The sequence below is a fragment of the Taurulus bubalis genome (assembly GCF_910589615.1).
Source record: "Taurulus bubalis genome assembly, chromosome: 7".
NCBI lineage: Eukaryota > Metazoa > Chordata > Actinopteri > Perciformes > Cottidae > Taurulus > Taurulus bubalis.
The window spans coordinates 21,706,628-21,732,912 of record NC_136595.1 but is presented as its reverse complement, the minus strand read 5'-3'; the positions used below and the strand labels follow the sequence as shown (position 1 = coordinate 21,732,912).

The 26,285-nt window shown below is 43.2% G+C and overlaps 1 protein-coding gene across 1 annotated transcript in view; it reads left to right on the top strand.

Moving 5' to 3' along the window:
* trabd2b (TraB domain containing 2B) overlaps nt 1-23,212 on the top strand; it is a gene marked incomplete at its 5' end in the record, with an annotated part of 61,595 nt that extends 38,383 nt beyond the window's left edge. The window contains 4 exons of the mRNA XM_079220450.1: nt 2,049-2,223; nt 19,767-19,863; nt 22,050-22,328; nt 22,421-23,212. Of these exons, the coding sequence (XP_079076576.1) occupies nt 2,049-2,223; nt 19,767-19,863; nt 22,050-22,328; nt 22,421-22,640 (771 nt within the window). The 3' untranslated portion in view covers nt 22,641-23,212. The remainder of the gene's footprint in view (nt 1-2,048; nt 2,224-19,766; nt 19,864-22,049; nt 22,329-22,420) is intronic.
* Between the last annotated feature and the right edge of the window lie 3,073 nt (nt 23,213-26,285).

The window sequence follows — 26,285 nt, the reverse complement described above, 5'->3', positions numbered from 1 at the left end:
CTTTTAGTGGCGCGCGAGTCACATGACACTTCCTGCATGAACAGTAGCAACAAGCTGCTAGCTAGCGCTGCTGATGCTACTGCCCGCGACCCCTCTGCCCAAGTCGGGTGTCGAGCCTGGTCCCGCTATCTTCGGTGGTTTTTGGGGAGCTGGCGGAAGTTAGTGGGGAAATGACGGAGCGCTAGCATGAGCCCCAGTCGGCTACAGCGGGGAGCTAACGGGGACCCTGACCGAAGGTAGTAGCGGCTCGTAACCCAACGCTTACGGTAGATTATTCATGCAGGAATTGTCGTGTGACTCGCGCGATTATTATTATTGGAAATTATATTAATTAATAATAATAAATTATTATTGAAAATGTATCTTTGCAATTTTTTTTTTTTTGAGTAACTACCCCAACACTGTTGATGGCCGAAGAGAGATCTGAACTTAACTTTTTTGAGAATACAAAAAAATACTTTCTTGCAGGATGCTATTTGTTAATGATACCCAATACAAAATACAAAAAAATACAAAAAGTAATAAAAAAGAAAAATAAACAAGTGAAGATAGGAGGTGTCAAATTGTTATCTGTTCTCCTTTCAAGCACATCCCACACGAAATAAATAAATATGCGACGCAGGTTTGAGTTAGAACCTTTCAACCATCATGTGAAACAGACTGTAGGAAGGGCAAAGTGTGTCAGGTACAGATTATGAATGGATGCACCTTGTTCACATGTGGTACAATAAATCCCCCCATGCATTCAGTAATCTGACACAACACACACACACACACACACACACACACACACACACACACACACACACACACACACACACACACACACACACACACACACACACACACACACACTGATTTATGCATCATTTGCAGCTGTTTTACTGTTGTATCAATTTTAGACAGTGCCCGTATGTGTGTGTTCTTGTCACACTCCAATACATTTCCAGATGAAATACATCTGCATATGTGCACTCAAACACACACATTGACACAGAAAGACCCAAATCCTTCTTTCGCCAATCACTCCATCTTTTGATTCTTTCCACGAGAAGGGAGGCGACAAGACGTCAGGACAGAAAGAGAGATCCCACAGAAACATTCACAGGGGGAGGAGGCAGTTAATACTGCAGTCCAAAATAGGAATGACAACACATGGAAAAGAATTGCGGCACCACAATAGTAAAAACAGTCACGAGAAGACGCTTCAAGCCGAATGAAGCCTACTCTGGCGGATTGGGATTTCACCTATCTCTAATTTTTCATATTTTATTGCATATATATATCAAGAGAAGGAGCCAGAAAAGTCACATACCGGCACAATGATACCCTGACAGGAAGCGAATTCAAGTGAAGACAGACTGTATGTGTCTAGGCGTGTCTGTGAGTTGGACAGCCACGACCCCCGGTGCCAAAACCCCGGCTACCCCGTCGCCGACCCGCGCTCATCCTCACAGATTAACAGCCTGTTGAATCCACCGATGCAGCCAAGCGTGGCGCGGAGCCAGCGTGGGCCGTCTCTGCCTGCCCGGCTCTTAATAAATCACACAGCAATTAAACACACGTTCACACGCTCACACTGGTGGATGCACTACACTGCACGTGCCTTCGTTCAGTGCCCCCCACTCAGACACACACACACGTAAACAAATTAGCGAACGCAGTCACATACAGAAATGTGCTCAGACGGCCAGCCCTCCTCCCTTCCTCTCCTTCATTTACTGATGCGTTCTCATTTTAAGACCAGTAGAGCGCTGCATTGGTCATTTTCTGTCGAGCTGTCACGTCACAAACACTCCCGGTTGCCAGGTCTCACACTCACACAAGCCCGCACGTTCTGCCAGATTGTCACCAACACTGTCCTCTTCTTTCTTTCCATCTCATTTTTTTATTTTTTTATAACCCTCTCAATTTCTTTAACACCAGTTATTTCTTCTTGCGTTTGATGTATGCCTTCGATGATTCGTGTGCGTTTTATTCTCCCGTGGATTTTCATCATGAATGTTTTTAAATTAAACATTTTCTCTCCACCTTTCTCACTCTCTCAGCTGCCTCACTTCATCAACAGCTCTCTGCCAGCTCATGACCGCATGATGGCCCTGCAGATTGACAGCTACTTCCGCCAGGAGCTCATCTACAAACGCAACGAGCGAATGGCTCGCCGTGTGTCCGCCCTGCTGCAGAGGAATCCCAACCAGACATACTTCTTTGCTTTTGGTGCAGGTAAGGGAGCCTCAGATACTGCATGGGGGTGGGGGGGATGCTCAGGATGAAGTAAGGGTTTAGTTTCCCTTCCTGAGCCGCTTCAAAAAGGCTACGGTGTCTGACCTTTGTCCCGCTGGTTATGTGACGTCTCTTTAAACTGCAGGCCAAACAATAGGAGAATCCATCATGGATCTCTATTTTGCATTAAATGAGGTCTTTCCAAATACATTCTGAGAGTGTATGTTTGCATGCAATTGTTTAGCGTAAGAGAGATCAGGTTTGCTTTGGTCTGGAACACTGATTCTGTCAGCACTAATGTGTGTTTATGGCAAACAATTTGCTCTATTTTGTCTTTGAAAGCAAAGCTGGAGAAAAAGCAGGACAATACTAGTGTTCAATGGTTCCCAGATCTCTGGCACGCACAACTGGGTGTCTTTGCAAGTACGCACACACACACACACACACACACACACACACACACACACACACACACACACACACACACACACACACACACACACACACACACACACACACACACACACACACACACACAGAAGTCTCCATTACAGCCAGCTCCCACCTCAGAAATGAAGAAACCATGAGCTGTTTGTTTCAATTAGCATTCCTGGCTAATGCTGCTAATGTTTCCTGAATGGTGTAGTGGGGCCTGAGGGAAGTGTGTGTGTGTGTGTGTGTGTGTGTGTGTGTGTGTGTGTGTGTGTGTGTGTGTGTGTGTGCGTGCAAGTGTATTTACCCAGAAAAACAGGTGGTGGGTGGGTGTCTGTTTACTGTATGACCGTGTGTGTCTGTGCTTGTGCATCTGAAAATGGGTGGTACCGCCTCAAGGGTGTGAGTGTGTGTGCCACAGTGTGTGATTAATGCTGCCTTGGTCCCTCCTTGAGCAGTTCTTGCTCCCACTGCTCTTGGTATTGTTTGGACAAGGCTGCTGTTGCACCATCCAACCATTACGTGTGTGTGTGTGTGTGTGTGTGTGTGTGTGTGTGTGTGTGTGTGTGTGTGTGTGTGTGTGTGTGTGTGTGTGTGCGTGTGTGTGTGTGTGTGTGTGTAAGGACTCAACACTGTAAGCTAACATATGAACTATGACAGCGGTGGTGGAGTGAAATTGTGCAATAATACTTCAATAAGTGTTCCTCTGAAATGTGCGTCGATGAAGAAATGAGGACTGATGATACGTCCCTCTTATGTCCAAACTGTGTTATGTCCTGCGGCAAAAAAAAAAGCAGTTAGAGTGTAGAATAACAAGAAAGTAAAAAAACAAACATGTTCTTAATAGCCACCTATGAGCAATGATTAATACATACACAACAACATGATAAGATATGACAATATTTTTCTATGGCAACAAGTTGGGAATTATTTCTTTGGCTTTTGTCAAAAGCAAACTGAAAATACAGAGTATCACTTTTAAGATTAAGAAAGTGTTACTATTGTTATTGCTATAATGTTATTATTGTTTTATGCTTTATTATTTGCAGGATAGCATCCATATGATTTATATACTAATAAGGCAAAGTTAAAGCTTTGAAGCAGCACTGTACCGTCTTGTGCAATAACGTGGAACCGCGAATGGCTCGATCAAGAGCCAGAGTTTAGAAACATGGCGGTATGTGGATATAACCGGCTCATTATAAGGTCACGAAAACTATTCTCATTTTCAGGTGATTATACACTATAAAAAAAAAATATTTCTGCCAATATCTCTCCCGTAATCCTACACTCTGTTTCTTTAACTAAAAATCAACTTCCATGGCCTCTGGCATTTCTGAAAACATCAATGTGAACTCTGGATTTTGTCTCAGGATGTGTTTTCATCTAATTTCCCTTTCAAATTAGTAAAAAAAAAAAAAGAAAAAATCCTCTGTGGATAAATATGTGACTACGTGCCTGAGCATCAGACATTGTCAGCTTACATTAAGAAGACTATTAACAGTTCCTTGCAAAGCATTTTCACTTGGGATAGGTAGTGAAGTGGTTGTGTTCAACAGTATTCATAATCCAAGCACATAACACTGACATTATGATTTTACATGTAGGTCCCCTTTTTTGCCTCATAAAACAGGCGGATTAAAATCTGTTCTAATGCAGCCTCATGTTTTCCAGATTTCCCGTCAGTACGGCAGCTATGTGTTAGCAACCGCAGGTGAACATGTGTGTGGGGTCACCGGCAGGCTGCAGCGCTGTGGGGAGGAGAACAGACAGCTAGTGTGAAGTGATGGGAACCACTACAGTTATAGCGTGCACACGCACACACACGCACACACACGCACACACACACACACACTTGGATTCTTACATACAGTACTCGTACATACATACTTAGAACGTGAACAAATCTCTCTCTCACACACACACACACACACACACGCACACACACGCACACACGCACACACACACACACACACACACACACACACACACACACGCACACACACACGCACACACACGCGCACACACACAGAGAGTTAACACAGAAGTCTCAGTAAAATGAGGGCCAGATTCACGTACATTAAAGAGCAGAGAAAATAATTTGTGCTGCACATTCTCTCAATCTGCATGTAATTAGTGTCTGAATTATTACGACGAGGCTAATTACACAACTAGTTACTGGGGCTGCCCTCAAGGTTCATTCAAGGAGAACTTTGAAACTATAGAAAGAAATCAAAAACTAGTTAGACATCAAATTACTTTACTAAAATTATTATTTGAATGAATGAATATATACTTTATTAATCCGCAAGGGGAAATTTGGTATCTAAAAAAATATCAAAAAATATTTGGTATCTAAAAAAATTATTGAAAACCAACAACTGAAAAAAGAGAACACCGTGAGCCGCTCACTAAAGACTGTTGTCTTGAACGCTTTCGCCAATGCCCAGTTAAGTTCAAATTTTATGACTATACGCAAAATCATTGCAGATCTAGAATACAGGTTATTAAAACTCAAGCTTTTCCACCACACCGTTTCCTTAATAAGCCAGCACAAAAGTCCTCCTACTCTCCTACAGTGAATCCAGCTGAACATCTGTCTACCACACTCATCATGTCTCCTTCTGCACCCGTAATTTCAATATTTTTGTAACTGCACGGATTAAGTTAGCTGATTAGACATAAATTAAGTGTCAGGTGACAAACCGGGCCTCCAAGGTGTTTTGTCAGCTGACACACACGTGTCTAGATGCAGATGTACAGAAAACAAGATGAAAAAAGTGTCTCCATGAATGAGCCACAAAAAGCCTCTCCCACACTTTAATCACAAAGCTTCCTTTCTCTCATCTCTCATTTCTGTCTTTAGGACGCTGACTCATGTCTTTACAGACCTGTAACTGCGTCCCTGCTGGTCCCAGTTTCCTATTGGCTGTAACCAGCCATGAAATGTTATCATCCAATGATGCCGAGACGTATTAAGCGGCGGCCCGGCCTCCCAAAAATGTGACTGCACTTTTCAAGATTTCAAGAAGAAGTTTCAGTCAGGCTCGCTTAGTGAAAGGAGTTCTGCTTACAGTCCGATAACAATCAGAGATGCTCGTAGATGTGAGGGTTAAGATTGACCAGACATATTTTTTTCATAAATACAGCCTGGGGAGACGTATAACTGCCATTTCCAGGCCAAATGTGGGCGTACATTAATGTGATCACATAAAATCCAATCTTTATGGTCAGATCTCAAAAGAATCACATTAACATGACGTGTGTAACTGCAGGCAGCGGGCTCATATATAGTACACGGCTGATTCTTGGGGAGTATAAAATAGAATAGTCATAACTTCTGATCCCTCCGTTACTACAATTGTGTCTATTTATGTCCGTGTCAAGTTTTGTGTTTATCAGGTTACATTTCTGCTATATGACAGATAAATATTAATGGCCCCTCTAGCCGCCTTTCCCTGGGACCCCTCACTTCCAGCCTGAACCGTGTCCAGAGCGCAGAAGAAAAACAGGGCTGTCGGGAAAGGGCCGGGGCAGCGCTCAGGTCAAGGCCCTCTAGAGTTACCGATGTCGAAGTCCGTCCAGGAGTTTTTTCACAGGGTAATTAAACGTTACGACGTGTGTATAAAGTGGTTCAGGCAGGAAATCCATCTCTGCTCAGCTCAGCACCTCACTTCCCAGCCTCCCCCTTTCCTCTCGTGGTACACCTACACCTTCCTGCAGCATAAGTACTTTTATGTCCAAAATGTATGCTTTTGTACTTGCGAAAGCACTTTCTTTCTCCTTTTCCTCCATCTTGCACACATATGTTGCAACAGACATTCTTTATTTTCTTCACTTTCACCAACAGGTTTTTAATGCAAATTACAGACGGCATTTTCCAGCAGGCATAATTTAATTTCCCCAGCCAGTATAGAGGAGACTGACTGAGCAGTATTACTGTTGGGCCAACATTTTATGATATCAAAGATTGACAGAAACAACTCAGTCAACTTGAGTCTCGCGGTCTCACGTGTTGCAGTCATATTTCATACACTAATGCAGAATATAGTTGGAATAGTTGAATTCTTATGCAGTGAGAGCACATTACCACGAGCCTAAGATACATCAGGAAAACTCCACTAGTCAGTTTTTTATATTGCCATTGTATCAAATGACTACATGTTAAAGATGTTGCTTGCGGTCATGAACTTTGTCATCTAATCCTGCAGCTCTAGGCAGCTATTTAGCCTCGTCAAATCGGTTTATAGTGTTAAGTAACAATAAATTGTTCAGGTAAAACCACTGTGCTCTATTAGCCGAGCAACAAACCAGAGGGACACTGAATCAAGCTACTGAGGAAATTTTGCAGGAGTTAGTAATTATTATGCAGACCTTTCTCAATCATTTTTTCCTACTTGGCATGACCACTGCCTCTTTTTTTGTTATGGGAGTAGTGGGATTAGTCAAGTTTAGGTTAGGAATATCCGGGTAAGAAGACCAGAAGACCAAAAGCATACTCGGGCAAGTCATGCTTTCATCATGGTAGGAAAAAAAACATGTGACCGGAAAGGTCTGGTGACTTAATTTTGCATAACACTTAGCTACAATATGTTTCTGTTTGTTGAACTGAATTTTTTTTTTTTTTGGAAGCAATGGACCTTTGAAACAATGGGACTTTGTTTTCGGGACAACTGACTGCCAGATAAATTAGCTTTAGGAGCTTTTGGTACAAAGGGAATATTTTCCGGACAATTGGGGTTTTAATATAATGTGCCATCAGAACAATGGCATGACATCACTCAGAGCTACCAACTCTCACGGTTTCGCCGTGTGACACACGCTTTTGCAAACCAATTTCTCACGGCAAAAAAAATTTCTGATTTTGGGCCGAGGCGCGTTCGTTCCTTTTCAAACTCTCCGACGATAGATGGCGTTAAGGAGCGCATCTGTAAACCTATTCGCTGCATAGACATCCTATTTACCCCAAAGAGTCCCGAAGTTAGCAACGGAAGAAGATTTTCAAACAGACACAACCACGGGAGAAACTCAGGAGGAGCAGAGACTAAGGCAGACCTGGGCATCTTACGGCCCGCGGCTCTCCCAGTCTGGCCTGCGTGAGGTCAATCAAAAATGAAAAATAAATAAATAAGGTGCACGCCATGAATGCAATACAAACGGCACTGCTTTTACTTTGAAGGCGATTTATTTGTGTGTGCGCTTATGCAGCCTCACGACGGGCAGTGTTGCCGACTTGGAGACTGAAGTGAAAGCGTATTGTTCTGCAGTTTCTGTCGCGAAACCCCCGCCTCCCAAGGAGCCTCGCGCTGCAGTCTCCGCCTCCAGATTGAAAATTAATCGCGCAAAGCCGCCGCGGATCTGACCTGCGGTCTGATCCACTATGGCTCTTCACTCTTCTTTCAAAGAGGAGAACGTTCCTCACATGAGGAAAGATGCTCAGAAGATGTTGGTTCTCTTTACATGAGAACAAACATTCTAGTGATGAAGTTCAACAGATCGGATCCTCTCTCTCTGATACCTGTCAGCTGTCCTTCACCTCCACCTCATTCAACCAGACTTCATGCTCTTGTTCAAGCAACACAGACTGGACTTTTCTCACCGAGTATGAACAACTGAACTGGAAAACATCAAAAGCACTTATTGCTTTTGTTTAAAGTTAATAAATTGCTGGTCTTTAACATATATATTTAAGGTACGGTTTACATTTTTGTTAACTTATTTTCATAGCCTTATTGTAACATGTATTCTTACCAGTAGCAGCTCAAAACAATATAATTTACAGTTTTTTAATAAAGTAATAACATTCATATTGAGTTAATTGAATTAAGTTCAGACTATTGGTTCGGCCCTCCACAACGGTCCAAATTTCTCATGCGGCCCCTTGGGCAAATGAATTGCCCACCCCTGGACTAAGGTATGTTAATGACATGTGGTTCCCAAGCGCTCTTTGGTGACGTGGTTGATTACGTTACTGTCATCTGTCCATCATCGTATAAAGCCCGCCCTGACAATTTGATTGGTCCGAACAATTTTCGATTTTGGATAATTTCTCCCCAACGGAGCAGTGCCAGACCGAACTTCCAGACCTCAAATGTTGTGGGCGGGGCTAAGTTTGGCTGGTACCAGGCTACATCTTTAGCATACCACCCAAAAATCCACTAGAATGCATGAAGTAACATCTACTTAAACCAAAATGTCCTTTGGGTGGACCATCAGCTATGTCTTTGCTTCACAGAATGTAACCAATGTTGTCCATCTCCAGTAGGCCGGTAAGCTAGTAAGCTAGGATCCAGTAAGTTGGCAGCCAGTAAACTAGGATCCAGTATACTAGGATCAAGTAAACTGGCAGCCAGTAAACTAGGATCCAGTAAGCTAGGATCCAGTATACTAGGATCAAGTAAACTGGCAGCCAGTAAGATAGGATCCAGTAAGCTGGCAGCCAGTAAACTAGGATCCAGTATACTAGGATCCAGTAAACTGGCAGCCAGTAAACTAGGATCCAGTAAAAACTAGCTTAGCGTAAAGACTGGAAATGGGTGGAAAAGGGAAAGATGTCTGTCTCCTCACAGCCTCTCATCCTTTCCCTTAACACCACTCTGGTCCCTATCAGAATTATGTAATGTGGACCAATCAAATTCACCCACCATGGCATGACGTTAGTGTTCTTGGTGAGGCCAAGTGAACGTATCACTGTTTCCCTCTGGACAGAATGACACAGCAGCACCAGATAATAGCGGTGAGGGGAAATCATGCCTCCAGACACACTGTACACACATTACACACACATTTTGTTGCTATTGTAAACAGATACAAGCCTCAATGTGATTATTTTTTCCATCACTCCCTCAGTAAAATATGCATTCTCAATCATGGGCAAACAACAAACATACACTGTCATTTTCATACACGAACACAGAACACACAGCGATATCGTTACTGAAAAGTGGAGGATTTCTGCGAGGGTCGGCTGTGTGTTGTTAGAGCTCTGTGGTGTGCTTCAGCAGGTTTTCATTTGCCAGTTCCTTGGCTGCCGCTGCCCGGCTTATTGAAAACATCCCATGGAATTTCCTGACGCTGCCGCAGCTTAGACACCACTTCACACACACACTCACACGTGTGTCTGTGTCTGTGTCATGTTTATGACACAAAGTCATATGATCTTCCAACGATTTCTATCACCAAAAAGAGTAGTTACTGTCAAAAAATACACATGTAGCTTTGCTTGTTTTGAAGTCTGAGCCGCTCTGGTTCTGAAAGTTGTTGTACGGGTCTATAATAGCCCATTGTGCAGGCAGAGTGGGCCCATGTGTTTCGCAGTCGCTTGTGGTGCTGTGGTGTTGAAGTGATGACTGAAGGAGAGAGCCTGCTTGGCGTGCATGTCACTTTGTCTCTGTGACTCTTCCCCCATTTGTGCATATCTGCGTTTCTCAACCTTTTTTTTTTTTGTTCCTCGACTGTCTGCTGCCGGCTCTGGTTCCATCTTTCCACCTGCCTCTCTGCCAGTTTATTTGTCTTAAGCTGCTATCTTTCTCTTCCTTTTCCTCTGCCGCTGTCTCGTCTTTAGGAAACTGACGCCACACCTCGCTGCTGTCTCGCCTGCTTCACTCCGTCCTGTCCTCTGCATGGCGCAGACACATTTTATGAAGTGACGGAGATGCCATATATGTGCGTCATGTGTTGTGCGGAGAAGACAGATAGACAGGCAGAGATGCAAAGATATTATTAGTGCTTTCCTTCTGACAGTTTGGACGGAGCACACATTTTAATTTATTTTTAAATGGAATGTGATTTGGCCTAAAGGCCAGGGTTATTAGCAGCAGGGTGATGGTGTATGTGTGTCACTGCAGAGTGTGTAGTGCTTTGGTCCAATAAAGGGCTACTTCTGTCCACTACAGTGAAAATGTCCCTCCCAGCTTCCCGCTTTCTAACTAAAGTTATACAAACTGTTTTGTAAGTACCATTTATCTCTAAGAACTCACATTTTATTGTATTAATTTATGGATGGTCCGTTTCATACACAAACGAGAATGCTAAATTCCATCCAAGTCACCAAAATGAAAACATACAAATATGCTCTGTGCTTTCTTCTTTTCTGGCTTCTGCGGTATGGCTAGATTACAACAGTGTACTGTACCTCGTCGAATTTTGCACATACTTTACTGTTTTTATAATTGTTTTAATCATTTTAGCTGGCCCTCTAGTGTTTTTTAAACTCAATTGGGAAAAAAGCAACATTTAACATGATTAGTTTCATTAAATGTTGTACAAAGAAACATAACACAAATATTTGGAAAATATTCAAAGCCGATGAAAGCACACCTGCCGTATAACTATTGTAGCCGTAGAGTTGGCTCTAACGTGGTTCACATGTACGGTTATCATCTTGTAAACGTTCAGGAATCTAACTGAGGTGAGTTGAAAACATCTTCTGGTTCTGGTAACTTTTAGTTCAGCTGCCTCTAATTCTGGCCTCTCATGAAATCCTCACAGCTCATTAGCTTGTTCAAAGATTACACACTTCGTTAGCAACTGAACGAACATCTCGTATCCTTTTTTTAAAGCCAACAAGCTTCATGCTACATTTCATAAACACATGGATGCTTCAGTCTGTCTTGCTTTGATCTTTTTGAGCATTAACAGAAAACAGTGAAAACTGTGGTGACCGAAGAATACAACAACACAAAGGTTCACTTCTCGGGACCTATAGCACTGCTGGTGTACCAATTAGGTAGTTAATTGCATTCACCTGGTGTCCCAGGTGTAAATCAGACCCTGATTAAATGGTAAGAATGAAAACCAGCCGGCCTGTGGTTCTGAGAAACAACTGATGTGGAACATTGTTTCTGCTAGCGCAGACACGGACACACACACACACACACACACACACACGGTAATGCACACACACACACACACAGCTACGTACACAGTTGCATGCCTACGTGCACTTACTTTTATCTCTGAGCTCATGCCTGCTGGGCAGCATCTCCGGTTAATGTATGCCAGAAACACACACACACACACACACACACACACACACACACACACACACACATGCACACATAAACAGGATGACGTGCATGGAAGCATTTGTATTCTGTAAAGAAAGTGAGTATGTGATTCTTTTCTACACGCTCACATGAAAGCTCAATGCGTCTCCTTCTCATCTGTAACTTTAACTGAAGGGTGGAGGAGAGGAAATGAACCGACGGTACAAGAATGAGATGAGAAAGATAAAGGCTGCCATGAGACAGAGCTCTGTTAGGGTGTGTGTGTGTGTGTGTGTGTGTGTGTGTGTGTGTGTGTGTGTGTGTGTGCACTATTGACCAGCTGCTCCCTATACTCCTCTTGTTTAAGCAGGGAAACAAGCAGATGACAGGAACAAAAACAAACAATAGAGCAATTTTCACAAAAATGTGTTCGCTCAGCTGCTTCCTTCCTCTATTTTATTTCTCCTTTTATATTCCTCCTCCACTTTCCCCCTTTTGCGGCCTTCTGTTTCTCCCTCGCTTCCCCCCCTTTTGTCTCTGCCGACCATAAGCGCTCTGCAAAACTGCAACGGCAAACTCACACAGTCTAAATATTTTCCACGTGGGGAATCACCTTAAAGCCTCAAACACTGAACCGCTGAGCGCCTCTCTGACATGGACCGGAGTCAGGCCCGCCGCATGCAGCCGTCGGGCCTCTGGATCTGATCCCCCTCCAGCTCTCTTGATCTCCGTAGTTGACCAGAACCAGAACTTGGGCGGGTACAGCCCCGTCAACAGCCGTCGCTCGTGACACCTCAGTGGGGTGCAGGGAGACAGACAGATGTCGTGCCGCATGCATGGGAAGTGAAGTCATTATGGAGATGAGGAATGAGTGAGAGATGTGGGAGCACGAGGGGGGGGGGGGGGGAGAGAATCCAGATAGTCATTATTCCCCTGCTACAAGCCTACGAGGCGGGAGATGGGATTTAACATCCTAAATCGTTAGATTTACACATCAAGCGAAAGCAGAGCTTCATTTTCAAGGCAATGGTTCAAGTATTTCTGCCGTGCCGTGGGTAGTTGTTTCTCCGGCTCCGCACTGCTAATCCAAAGGCTGCTGTGTGATTTATAGAGGGATCTTGGTACTGTAAATCTGGGGATGCTGGGCCTATTAAAATCGTTGTTGCATTAGTCATATGTTGTTCAAGGAAAGAGTGGCAGTGCTACACAGGATAAGACGGAGAGAGTCTTACCACACCCAGTAGCATCCAATGCTTCAGGTCGACAACAACAACGGTGGGCAGATTAACAGGTTATAAAATAAAATGAAACCTGAATTGTAACAAATGTGGACACTTCCATAACAGGCACGAGGAGCCATGGAAATATGAACGCATGAAAATGACCTCACCACCGGATCTCAACCCAAATGACCCTCAGCAAAGCTTAGCTCTTTGTTCTTTCATGGCACATACTACGATTACAACTGTGGCCAATTTACCACTCGAAGATTGACAGTGCTTCTTTGATTTCACACAGGAAAAAAAGTAACAACCCAACAAACAGCCATGGATTTTGTTGGCTGAACGGTCCATGGCACATTTCATCGTCAGGTAATGTGCTAACTTCAGAGCTGGTTGAGAATTCCATCTCCGGCTGATCGGGCCGATTTGTTTTAAAACGAGAACCAACGCACAACGGTTCTCTCAGGAAAAAGTGTGACCCCACCTCTTGGTGGTGATGGCAAAGAATAGCAAGAGTGCCGATATCTTGATTAAAGTGAATTAGTGATTAATCACCCACATGGATAGCCTCATTTTACACATGATCCGCAATGATGATGAAGACGGAGGAAAAATAGCAAACTGTCAATATTCTAGAGAAATATATATATATATGTATGTAGTTCCGATGCTGTAGCGATACGCGGTTACCGATGATTGGACAGTCTCTGTTTGGGCCGAGCAAGTAGGCGGATTTCTCCACCATCACAACACCAAATGGGAGGATAATCTATGAAAGAATGGTGATCCTCGAGAGACTCACGGTGGTCCAACACCTTAAGTTCTTCCTTTAATTTGTCACCCACACACACACACACACACACACACACACACACACACACACACACACACACACACACACACACACACACACACACAAACACACAGCCAGGGAGATGCCGGTGCACACACTAACACTGAAACACATTTCCTAACAAATCTCAAGAGGAACACACCCGTTGTCCACTATAAAGTGGAGTGCATTTTTCCGCTGTTTACTGGGGCTCTCTCTTCACTGTGTTCATCCCTCTTTCGTCTGGAGTTTAAATGGCTGGAAGGCAACAGCTTGTGTTTGTTTGGACCATAATGTGGCAACAGCACCCAGCATGCACTCTGGCTGGTAGAGCATGTACGTCAATGCAATGCCTCTACATTTATCCTCCCTCTCCACCTCCACTCACTTCCTCAAGCTATTCTCCATATCTATCTATCTTTTCGGCGTCCTTCCTCTTGTTTTACACTCAATCCATCAGTAAACTCTCCGCCCTCGTGTTTTCTGACTGTTTATGCTGTGATTGCAATTTTCATACGAGGTGGTCTGTTTGCAAGCCATGTGGGATGTTTTTAAACCACAAGCGTGCATCAGTTGATCCATTGTTTACACGGTGTAATTGCAAACACATTTGTTTGCGCAGAACTGAAAAAAACTAAAACATAATTCTCTTCCTGTGTATTTTTTTTTTTGGGACCAATCTCCAATGCTTAACATGCTCCCTGTTTCCATTACACTTGTCTTTGGAACGAAGATGAATAGACATACAAGGAGGCATGGTGAGACTACGTCTGTGATGGAGAGAGGGAACAAACAAGGAGGCTGGAGAGATAGAAGGAGTGCCGGCCCAGGCTGGTGTTAGAGTTGAGCCCAGCTGGCAACCAGATAGACATGCTTCAACACCTCCTTTTTTGCAACAAACACTCCTGCATTCATACACAAACTGACAGGGAGAGAGGAAAAACTGACTGATAAACAAAGTGGCTGGAAGACGGAGCCGCAGTGACAGGCGGACGTGCACGAATGATTTAAAAAGACATGATTGAGTCTGGAAAGCCAGACGGATGACCTGAGACGAGAGGCGGCGACAGTAAACACAGGCAGGCGGAGAAGTGGAGGACCAAGTATTCAGGCGCTACTGTAGGTGGAAATCAGGATGAGAGGTTATTAAACAGAGGAGTAACTGGGTCATTAACTCTGCTCTCAGGAGGGGGAAACACCCTGGAAGGTAAGAACACACACTGCAAGAAGTCACCGTTGCTCCTGAATCTTCTTATTTTTAGCAGCGGAAATATTTAAGGCACATCTTCTTTATTGATAGTGACGACAGCAGAGCGGTGAGAAAGGCCGGAGGGTCGGGTGATATGGGGAAAGTGGTTGTAAGTGGTTTAAAGCCACTTTACCACAAGTTACATCGCTACATGTCTTGAATTAAACCACGCGGTACTCTGCCAATAAAACACTGTGAAGCAGATGATGATAAAGACTGAAGCCTGGTCCCAATTGCAAAGAATACATATTAAAGTGGCAATCTCAAAGATTTTCATTTAAATAATTTGCAGAAGTAAGTAGTGCAATGGTGATGGAGCCTATGGCCCACTGATGAAGGTATTGCAATATTTACAAACTGGACGCCCGTGGCAAAATCTCCCTAAAGAAATACTGTATTAAGTTGTTTACTCCATTGAATACACACATAACATGGAACGATGCACACAGTTCTGAAGAGCATGTTTGAATGGAATTTCAGACACTGCCCAAGACTCAAACTTAACTAAACAAGTTCCATTGTTTTCTAAATTAAATTATGAATCAACCGGACTGAAATCTTAAAGATCCCGAGTTGTAGAAAGTCTTTCTTTATTGTTATAAAGCAGTGATGTATAAATACTACGAAAGTATCAAAACACTCAATCACGGAGAAAGACACACAGCCTTTATTGAGAAACGGTGCCTTTTAAACAAGCCGTCAGCGTTACCGTGCGGATGTGATGTCGACTGTGATGCAACGCAATTCCATTAAAAGGTGCAAAAACGGGGTGTTTCAGAAAAAATAGGACGTTTTTTTTAACATTAAATCATGTAAACATGTTCTAAAATATAAAATACAAAAATAAACCTGGAAATAAGCACAGTATATGTCTCCTTTTAAGTAACTTTTGAGTATATCGTTCACACTGGAAATGAATAGTTAATAATAACGAATTCATAAAACTACCGTATGTACTTTAAAGTCGAGATAAAATGATAAATGTATAATACCTTTAGATCACATCCCTGGTCCTATAGTGCACCTATTTAACATGATTATATGTTGAAGTTGTTCAGCGGGGAATGCTCCCAGTACAGAAGCTAAAGGCCGTCTGCTGTTTCACTGGGCTGCATGATGTTTAAGTGGGCTGCTGACGTCCCAACATACACATTGTAATCAGAGCATTCCACGTCCAGCATGTGGTGAGGTTTAGTAACAAACTCTCTTTGATTAAGCTTTCGGGGGAAGATTGTGGTTCCGATTAAACGTTAGGAAGTGAGGTAAACACGTCCTGTCTCGTGCTTCAAGTCACTCTTGACTTTGTCAATATTTAACCAAGACCGCGATCTCTCAAACCTAACCTTCACAACAAAACCATAAAAATCTTAATCATGGAAATAGAGGGACTTCTGCAAAACATCAAAACAATGTGCTCATGGTGGTGACACAACATGAGGGAAAAATAAGTAGTATGTCTTTGGAATAATATTTTGCCTTCTCATTGTTAGAGAAGTTACAGAAGCCTTTACGTCATGTGGCCAATGTTCTATTAAAGTCTGTGAGCAAAAAATAGAAAATGCTGACTCATTGTTCCTCTTTTAAGAAAACCTATTGCTGGTGGGACAATTCACCGCAAAATCACAAAGTACTGTTGTGCTATTTATCAGAAATCATGATCCGGTGACTCGAGATAATTCACAGACCTTGTTGTGAACTATAAATAGTTCCTCCACACGGAAGACTTTGAAATTTTTAAACTGGAAAATAGCAAATCAAGAGACAGTTATTTGTGTACAAAATGTAATACATTAGTACTTTAACTTCCATACACACATCAGATGCATGTTTTGTAGTATAATATACAGTGCAACATGTAGCAGGGGAGCAATTAGGAGTCAGCTGTTTGTTGGGTTGGCTCTCTGCTTCAGAAGCACCGCAGTTTACTGTCTGGATATCACACACACACACACACACACAAACACACACACACACACACACACACACACAGATGAACCACAAAAACACACAGCAACTAACAAACACATGCCACTGTTGTCAGATGAAAAGCTTGTGAATAAACCTTTTGCCCCAAAAGTCAAAATTATCAGAAAATCATATGAACATTTATGTTAGTTTGACAAATTGTGCCAACTCATGGGGAACCGAGCTATCCCTCAATTTAGGTTCAAACATCAAGTTACCGAAATTTGACACGTTGAGGTTTTCAACTGGATTAGGACATTTTTTGTGTGTGCGTGTGTTTGTGTGTGTGTGTGTGTGGGCGTGTGTGCACAGGTGTATGTTTGTAGCTGTGGTTTATTCGTGTCTTGCAGACATATGTGTTTGCATTGCTGCCGTGTTTGTTTGGATGCAGCATGTTGTTGTTTAAGAAGTGGTTGCATGTTTACAGCATCCTGGAAACAAAGAATGGGGTTTACTGACAGGGATACTCGGGAGATCGAGCACTGAAAGAATGTCAGATTTACAGCAGGTGTGTCTCAGAAATGAAAAGCATGTGGTCGGCTGGCTGTAAAGGAGAAAAAAAACCCTACAATTTCATCATACAAATAAACAAACACCAACACACTGCTCTGTCTGCGTGACAGCAGAGGAAATCAAGTCCGCACATCAAACAGCCCGCTTGACCTCACACCCGGCTGAACACACAGGAGGTGTTCTTCTCTGCCCCCGGCCTGCAGAAATTAATGAAAATAGCTGCTTGACACAGATATGAGGGTGGTTGAATCTGTCAGCATGCGGTCACTGACTCTTTTTAGGAGAAAGGGATGAAAGGAAAGAAAGAAGAATGCAAGAGAGGAGAGGAGAAGAATTGGTGGTAATTGAGGTATTTTGTGTCGTCGGCTTTTTTCCAGATATCATTACAATTTAACTGCAATATTATAGGCTACTACTTACTGTATATGTTATGGTATGACATAAGTCAACCGTAGAGTACATCGTTTGCAAAAAAAAGTAACAAAAAGCAATCTGTGTCCTCATGGTGACATTAGAAAAATACATAGTCAGTGTATTGCAGTCAGTACGGCCACCGCTTTGGGAAAGTACGAGCAGTAGCAAAACATATTTTAGCTGATAAGAAAAGGCCCACCTAAATAAATCTCTATCTAATAAACATAAATAAAGTGTACGCTGCACTGACAGTATCTTCACCACTTTACCTCACAGTCAGACTTCCCTTTCAGACGGTGAGCTGAAGCACTTAGATCCATCGACATTGTGTTCAAAGCTCTATATACTTTTTTTACGGACCCTCTGGTCCACCGCTGCCTCAAACGGTTGGTTCTCCGTGTAATTGTGCAACTTTGGTGAATCCGAAATATCCCCTGAAAAACACCAACATGAATGGAGGCCTTAGCTCCCTGTCGGAAAGGGCTGTCTGGTGGCAAAGTATACAGCAGTAAAAATATTCTAAATATAGTGTCAATTTGTGCTCCAATACCTTTACTGCGGCCCCCCGTCCACAGCCGTGCATTGCTTTGCTCTTGTTGGTCCTCCCGCCTGCTTCTCTGAACCGAGGGCGTGCCGACTGCATCTAGTGAAGCTAGTATACTCTAACTATAATTACCTCATCCACACTTCAAAAAGAACAAACTATCTCTCTAAGGGATCGCCAAAGCTATTACAATTCATCCCGAGGCAGACATGAATGCGTGTACCAGATTATGCTGAACGACAACACGTCTTCATGTTGTGGTTATGAAAGGGATGTAATTTGAACTCTATTTTCTGAAGGTGTATTTTATTGCCTCGACAAGATCACTTTCAACCGCCTTGAAACCGTTGAGAAATGCATCCTCGATCTGCAACTGCGAAGATATTTTGTCTGCATATGTATAGCCAAACAAGAACACACGCACAAATAAAAAAAGACATGCTCCCACCTTTTACCCAGACAAAAAACTCACACTCTCCCTCTGTGTAATCCATCTGATCTCGCCGACACTCTGTTGTTAGAAGCCTCCGCTCACTGCGCAGCCTATCGGAGCGCTGCCTTTGAACTCGGCTGCCAAGAAAGTGTAACACCGCGTGCCTCTTTCTCCGACTCTCAGGAATGATCAGGAACATCATAATGATCAAAATTGGCAGCGGGGCGAGCAGCTGAGTGGGAGCAGAAGGCCCTGACAAAAAAGCCAGTGAGCGGCTCGAATATTGTCAACGTGTTGTTAATAAGCTGCGGCAGAAAGAGCGGAGGTGTGCGAGTGTGTGAATTCCTGCGCGTTTGCAACATTTCTGGATGCGAATTCTTCTATTCGGGTGTGTGTGTGTGTGTAGTGGGGTGATGTCAGGCTACATTGTGTGTGTGTGTGTGTGTAGTGGGGTGATGTCCGGCTACATTAGAGCTTATTGCCAGGTTGAGTGACACGCAGGGTTACTGGAGAATTTCTCCTTTAAAAAGAAGCAGCTTTTATCAGTGTGGGGCTGAGGCCCCGCATGTTTGATGTCCGGCCGAAGGAATCATACACAAGGTGAAGGAAAGAGGGGCGGAGACGGGGCAGGAGGTTGAGTGCTGACAAGATGGGGTCATTACCGAGCAACAAGTGGGTCCAGAAGACTTGAACAGTCCCTGTTATCTCACAGATCCTCCACGATCCGGTTTCTTGCTTCTGACGGGACACCATATATAATAAGTATATAAGAATCCCGACACCTCGGATGGATGAACATCTCCTTTAGTGGGGGAGGGTCCAGTGTTTAAAGGCACTGAAGTTGCTGTAAAAAGCATCAAAATGTATTTTCAGGTTATATTTATCCGAAAACCTGCTTCAACTCTGTCTTGCTTGTTTTGGATCTGTCGTGACCTTTTTGCCTCCCGTTAGGTCACTTCCTGGGGAACCACAGTGTGCTGGACATCCTGAGGCAGGAGGGCTACCAGATCGTCCACGTGCCGTCTGATCACCAAGAGCCCGTCCCAGAGTGAGTGTGCAGAGAGGAGTGGAACAGACGACGGAGCGTGTCATTGGATTAAAGTGCTGTGGTTACAAAGACGCAAACAAAAATCTGCTGTTGAAAAAACAAGGGGAAGTGGATGATTGCTTCGGGTTCCTAAATGACAAAATGCAGTGATTGTTTGACATCACTGCCGAAGTTCATAATAGTCTTCGTATTTTATTCTGGAGGCAAAATAATTCAAACACAATCCAATCACCAGCTGATGCCAGTTTTTGCGCCGACAATCAAATCACAGATTACACTTGAGACCCTAAAAAGATGAATGGAAAAAGACAAAGAGGGTGTGACGATGTGCCGGCATCACACACACCGGCGGTTTACGGGAATATGGACTGTGTAAGAAAACATTTGTGCACTCTTAGTTTTTGGCAGGCGAGCAGATACATGTGGACATCCATCAACTCAGCCAGGCAACATCCGTCTCACTCTCCCCAGAGTCGAGCTATTTAACCTCAGTAGATTTATTGAAGTGCAACGCTGATACGCTCCAAATTGTGCTCTGTAACAAATAAAACTAAGCTATGCAGGAATCCTTTGATACTGCACTCCATCAACTCCCTCACCTTCCTCCCCTCTGCCCTCCTTCCCTCCCTCGCCAAAGGCGAGCTGCCAGAGGCGGTTCTGCCTGTTCTCAGCAGCCACTGGTACCACGGTCAACACAAACACACACTTACCCGTGTGTATGCCGGGCGAGTGGAGGGATCCACAGTGCCAAGGAGGGTTGTACACACACTTAAACTCACGGAGCCTTGGCGTCCTGCTGCAGCACTTCACAACAACCTTCCACAACCCCTCCTAATAACTCAGAGAGTGTGTGTGTGTGTGTGTGTGTGTGTGTGTGTGTGTGTGTGTGTACCCCCATTCCTTGGCGCACAGCAGCACTCCACCCACGAAGAGATTGATCTATGGTCCCATGATAAAATCGGAATGAAAGCCACTTGAATTAGGGCGAAATTGGAAACAACATGGGGCATTCCTTTTAAAAACAGTAAATGCATCCATCCAAACATTCCAGCCGAGGCTTTTACTAACTTCTCCGTGCAAACTTCATATCCGTAAACGCAGCCTTCCAATCTCCCTTACGCCCTGTTTGCAGAGTTGTGGGCTTCAGCCAGTGGTTCTGGCGTCAAAGCTGACAAGTGGACTGACTTACTGTGGTCACGACACACTCGCGGATGCTGCGCTCACACACACACATACGCGCGACCACATGACCGCACACTCATACGTGTGCTCAGACACGGTTAGCTCCCTGATAGAAGGTGACAAGACAGGCGAAGGGAAAACACCACAGGATGGCTGAATAAGAGGTGTTTAGGAAAGCTGTTCGCCTCAGAGCTGGAGTGTTACGGGCCGCCTGGCAGAAGGTCTTAAAGAGTGTATTATTATATGACTGACAGACAGAGTGGGCTGGAGGTGGGTTTGGCTCCACAGTAGCTTGATCGCAGGCCTGGAGCTATCATCACCCTGACCGAGGGGGGATGTCTGTAGAAGAGCAGATAATCAAATTCATGATGACCGGAGGGACAAGACCAATATGCGTGAGCTGTAGAAATCATGACTAAGACCCATCCCAGGATTTGTATTATGTTTGATAAATTATTTTGTAATATCAATGTTTGGCACGAGCATAAGAAACCTTATATTTTCTGCTGTTTATGGCTCGTTTCAGTGTAACTCTGAGGCTTTTTTGATGTTCTAGCTTGAAACACAAAGTCACATGTGAGCCATATTGACAGTTAAAGAACAAGAGAGGAGAAAGTATGAGTAATGGGTGGAAGAAAGAGGAGGATGGCAAATGTGGAGTGGTCGGCAATTCTGGGTGGTCTGTTTTGGGCAGATGTCAGTTTTAATGCAACGGTACGGTCACTTCCTCTAATGTTGCCTGCTGGGTATTTCTGCCTCTCAGTACAGCGTTTATAGAGCAACGCCTCCACGTCCTTGATTGAAGTAAAGAGATGTTGAGAGAAACGCAATGGTGGCCAGAAAACACAAACGATAACATTCAAAAAAGCGGAACAGTGTTATAGTTTACTTATTTTCCATCTATGAGTCAAAGGTTTCAGTGATACCTTTTGTATACGGCTAAATATCCCGAGTGGGCTTTCCATGGGGATGAACTGACCGTCTGTTTTTTTGTCCTGCTCCAGGAGCAAACCGGCTAAAGAGCCTTCAGCGCGGTCCGGCGAGGAGGGAACCAACAACAGCACGTCGTCCCCCGACAGCTGGCTGTCCAGTCCGTCCGAGACGGAGCTGGACTACGATGAGGGCATGCCCGGCCTCGGGGACGAGGAGCTGCCTCACATTCTGCTCCCCGACAGCCTGAGCCAGCTGGAGGAGTTCGGACGTCACAAGCGGCCTCGGAAAACCCACCGCGGCCACGGGAGGCCCCGCCTCTTCAGCGACCTGTGGGTCCGCATCGGGGACAGGTGAGATATCTGTTGTGATCGGTTTACTACGGGGACTTTCAGCTTAAGGACACCAGAACCAGCTCTGATTTCTTGTTCCCTCTTCCCTGCAGCACGACTCCACCGCCGAGCGTGAGGATAATCAACGGCTATGTGACGGTGGAGCCTCCGATGACTCACCAGGAGCAGCACAGACGGACGGAGCAACCTCCCAGTCCAGCTTCCTCCACGCCGCCCGACCCCAGCTCGTCCCGGTCGGCCTCAGCCCGCCTCACACTCACGCTGTCTTGTACTCTAGCCTGGCTGTTAACACACACGCTGTTCACCTCCTGACCACCGGACAGCGTCATCTCACAGACAAACACTGCAGACGCTGCCGCCTCCAAACCAGAGCAGTGGACTGTGATCAACAAGGAGTGACCATCAACGCATCGCAGGAAGGAGACGGAGGAGAGGAGGCGCCGCCATCGACGGCGAGGGATCCGCTCCTGCCGGCCGGAGTCTTCACAAGCTTGTCGAGTCTCAAAATGTTTGCGGGATACAAGCAACGAATGGACTGTGTTCTTCAAGCCTCGTGAAAGTATTATGGTAGAATAACAAACACATAGCTCAATGAAGACGACGTAATGAGTTTGAGCGGCGGAACTTTCTCCCGAATAAAAACTGTAATACTGTGTAGAAAAGTAAGACGCTAATAATGAGAGTAGGAGGTACTAATACCAGTTATAACTCTGTGATAAATGAGTTGAATGCATGCAGTCAAACAGTACTGTGTAGGAGACGGAGCACTCTGTTGCCACTGTTTTTTGTAAATTGTGCATTTTGTTCATAAAAAAAACGAGTATTGTATATTTATTATTTCTGGAAGAAAAGAGTATATTTTCTTGCTTTTTGAAGATAAATGAAAAAATAAATAAACTTTGAAAACTTTTTAAGTGTTTCACGATTTCTTTCTTTCCAGTGGACGGAGCCTTTGGGTCAAATGTTGGAGGCATAATAAAGACATATTCCTGTTTGTTTCTAATTATTCTATTCATTTTTTGTATTATTAACCACAGTAAGATCTCCTTGGATGAAGTATGTGGCGTCAATGCATTCATTTATTTTTGCATTTGGCTAAATTCAGAGACGTGTGTACATTTCAAGGTTGTACATTACAAAATGTAATGTGTCATGCTTTGTTTAACATGCGTATGCTTTTATTGACGCTATTAAAACAAATTGAGTGTACATGATGTTAGACTGTGAGTTAAACAACTCGTGTATACAGTAAACCCCCATTAATGATGTACTGAAAACATAACGTCCAAGTTAAAAGCAGATGGAGTTGAAAGTGAGTGCAGAAGGGGAAACGTGTGCAACAAATGGTCTCAACCTGCCCCCTGCTGGATACAACCAGGAAAACACCATTCGCCTTGAGCCGCTGCTCCAAGTAGAACAGTTGCATGAGACAAAGTGCCACTCGGGGTAATGCACCATGCAAGCACAGCCATCAGGCCTCAGGAGGAAAACCAGCAGGTCAAGTCAGAGACAGGGTCGCAGCTCTTTTCCTTCAGAGAAGCAGGAAGTCGAGGGAGCATGACACAAGAAAAAGCTTCTGCTAACTTGGAAGGCGGCGTCAGTCACCAACAAGCGGCCTTGATGTCGTGCCCTTACATGCACAGCTATCTGAACAAGATTGCATCTTCGCTGATGATGTGAACATTGATTATAGTGACACATCGCTCTTTGAAGTTGTTGTTGTGCGCTGAGCATGATGAAAAATTACGATAATGTGTCAAAACCACATTGAACTGAAGGCATACAGAAGTTATTGATGATGTCAGCTGATTGTATTAATGTACGTTCAAATGTCACATGTGTCATGCATGGTCAAATATACGTGACATGGGAGAGGATTTCTTGGCTGTGATCTGGCATGAACAGATTTTCGAAAATTAATCTCATTGCAATTTGATTTATAATAAAAGTTTATACATTCTTCACACGTCTCATGGGAAGCTGAAAGAAAAGAAAAAAGCATTACTTAACTTTGCAGATTCAAGTTATTTTTTATTTTGCACAATTCAAACAATAAAACAAAAAATCATAACAGAAAATGAATATCACAGTGCAGGAAGAGACAAAAAGCCAACTGGGCTTATTTGAAGCCTCCACCTATATAATATTTAAAATTTTACAAAATTACAAACATAAATTGAAATATGCATAAGAAAGACAACAAAAGGAAGAAAGAAGAGAAAGAAAAATAATGTAATCATGTGTGCATGTGTGAGTGTGAAAGTCAGCATGGCTTGTGTTTGTTCAGGGATTTTGGATGAAACCTCTGTGGCAATTTCTAAGCAATGGTAACTAAAAATGTAGATATAACAGCTAAAACAAGAAAGAGAAAAAAATAAAACATAATAAGAAAAAAACACCAATACATAACAAACTCTTACGAAACCGCAATTAGAGTTTCTTTTAGGCACTTTTTGAAATTGAAAAAGTTAGCCTTTATATGTCTGAAGCTTTACATCAACAGGGCAGCACTCTTTATGTAACAGATGATATCTTTACTAGAAAGTGGCGAGGAGGAGACTCCACACTAAGGTGGAGAAGCAGTCTGAACCTTTCGGTATCATCCAGCTGCCCGAGTACAAGAACTCGACCCCAAGGGGCTCCAGTTGAGCCACAAAGTGGTTAAAAGCAGAATGTTGTCCTTGTATTGATTTATTCCATGTGTTTATGACCAAATATAATGGCAACAAAGTGGCCACTCAAACAATTTAAATGAAACAAACTAAATGTGTGGTACTGCTGTAGTTGACACTTTCACCACCAGGTGGCGGTAGCGTCACATAATAACTTGAGCAACAGCACAAGCAGCACAAAGCCTGCCTGAGCATCATCACTGTGTGAAGGCCTCATCACCAGAGCAGGAGCCGTAGATATGCAGAAACAGAGGAAGGCTTTATGGATACCATAACTGCATAGAAAATATTTATATTCAAACCAAAAATCGTACAATAAAATATGGCATGATATTTAATCCACAAAGATAATTTTCCAGTGTACAGTTTAGATAAACCAATGAAAACTGGAGCTACTGTTCTGATTCCAACTTTATATTCCATATAGTTCAGAGCTGGTGTTTGCATTGTATTTTAAAAAAATTCAAAAATATATAGACCTGAATACATTCACAAATATTCTATGATTCCTAAATTTATGTAGGAACAATACATATTAAATTATTCAAGCATCTTTTGCAATGTTTATCACATTATACGGATAACTGTCACAAAATATCAGACACAAAAATAATATTTAGTTTCAGGTTGTATTTTTACAAGACGTTTTAAATTATGTAAGACATGTATAATGTTGGTTGCATTTTACGCCAACTCAGTTCAAATGTCGGAGCACTTTCAAAACAAGAAAGGACATTTATGTCCGATTGCATAATAAATGGAAGAAACATTATGGCTTTGTTTTACATACTTTTATGAGATGGGCTGACGACTTTTAATCATGTAATCATATCTGTGTCATTTAAAAGTATCAGCTGAATTCCTTATTGAGGCTGGCCTTGAATCAGATACAGTTCACTGACTACAACGTGCGGCTGTGAAGCAGACAGTCTCCCAAAACAATACAGAAATTAAAAGATCCATATTAATATTTCGTAAATAAAACATATATCTCACTAACTTGATAATAAAGTAAAATAAATAAAGTGAAATAAGCAAAATATGTAGTTTACCTATAAGTCAGTGAGTATAATTTTGACATAGCTTTAACCTGATGCTACCAAAACCTCTTAAGATGTTTTAATTAAATGCTTTGAATCAATATCTAAAATTTTCTTTCAATATTACCTTCACACGTATCCTTCAAGAGAGCCTTTCCCCTCTTAAATAGTTTCCTATTTAGTGAGGGGAAGTTTTTTAGAACAAACAGCCTTTTCGCCCTTAAGCCAAGACAGGACAATATTTG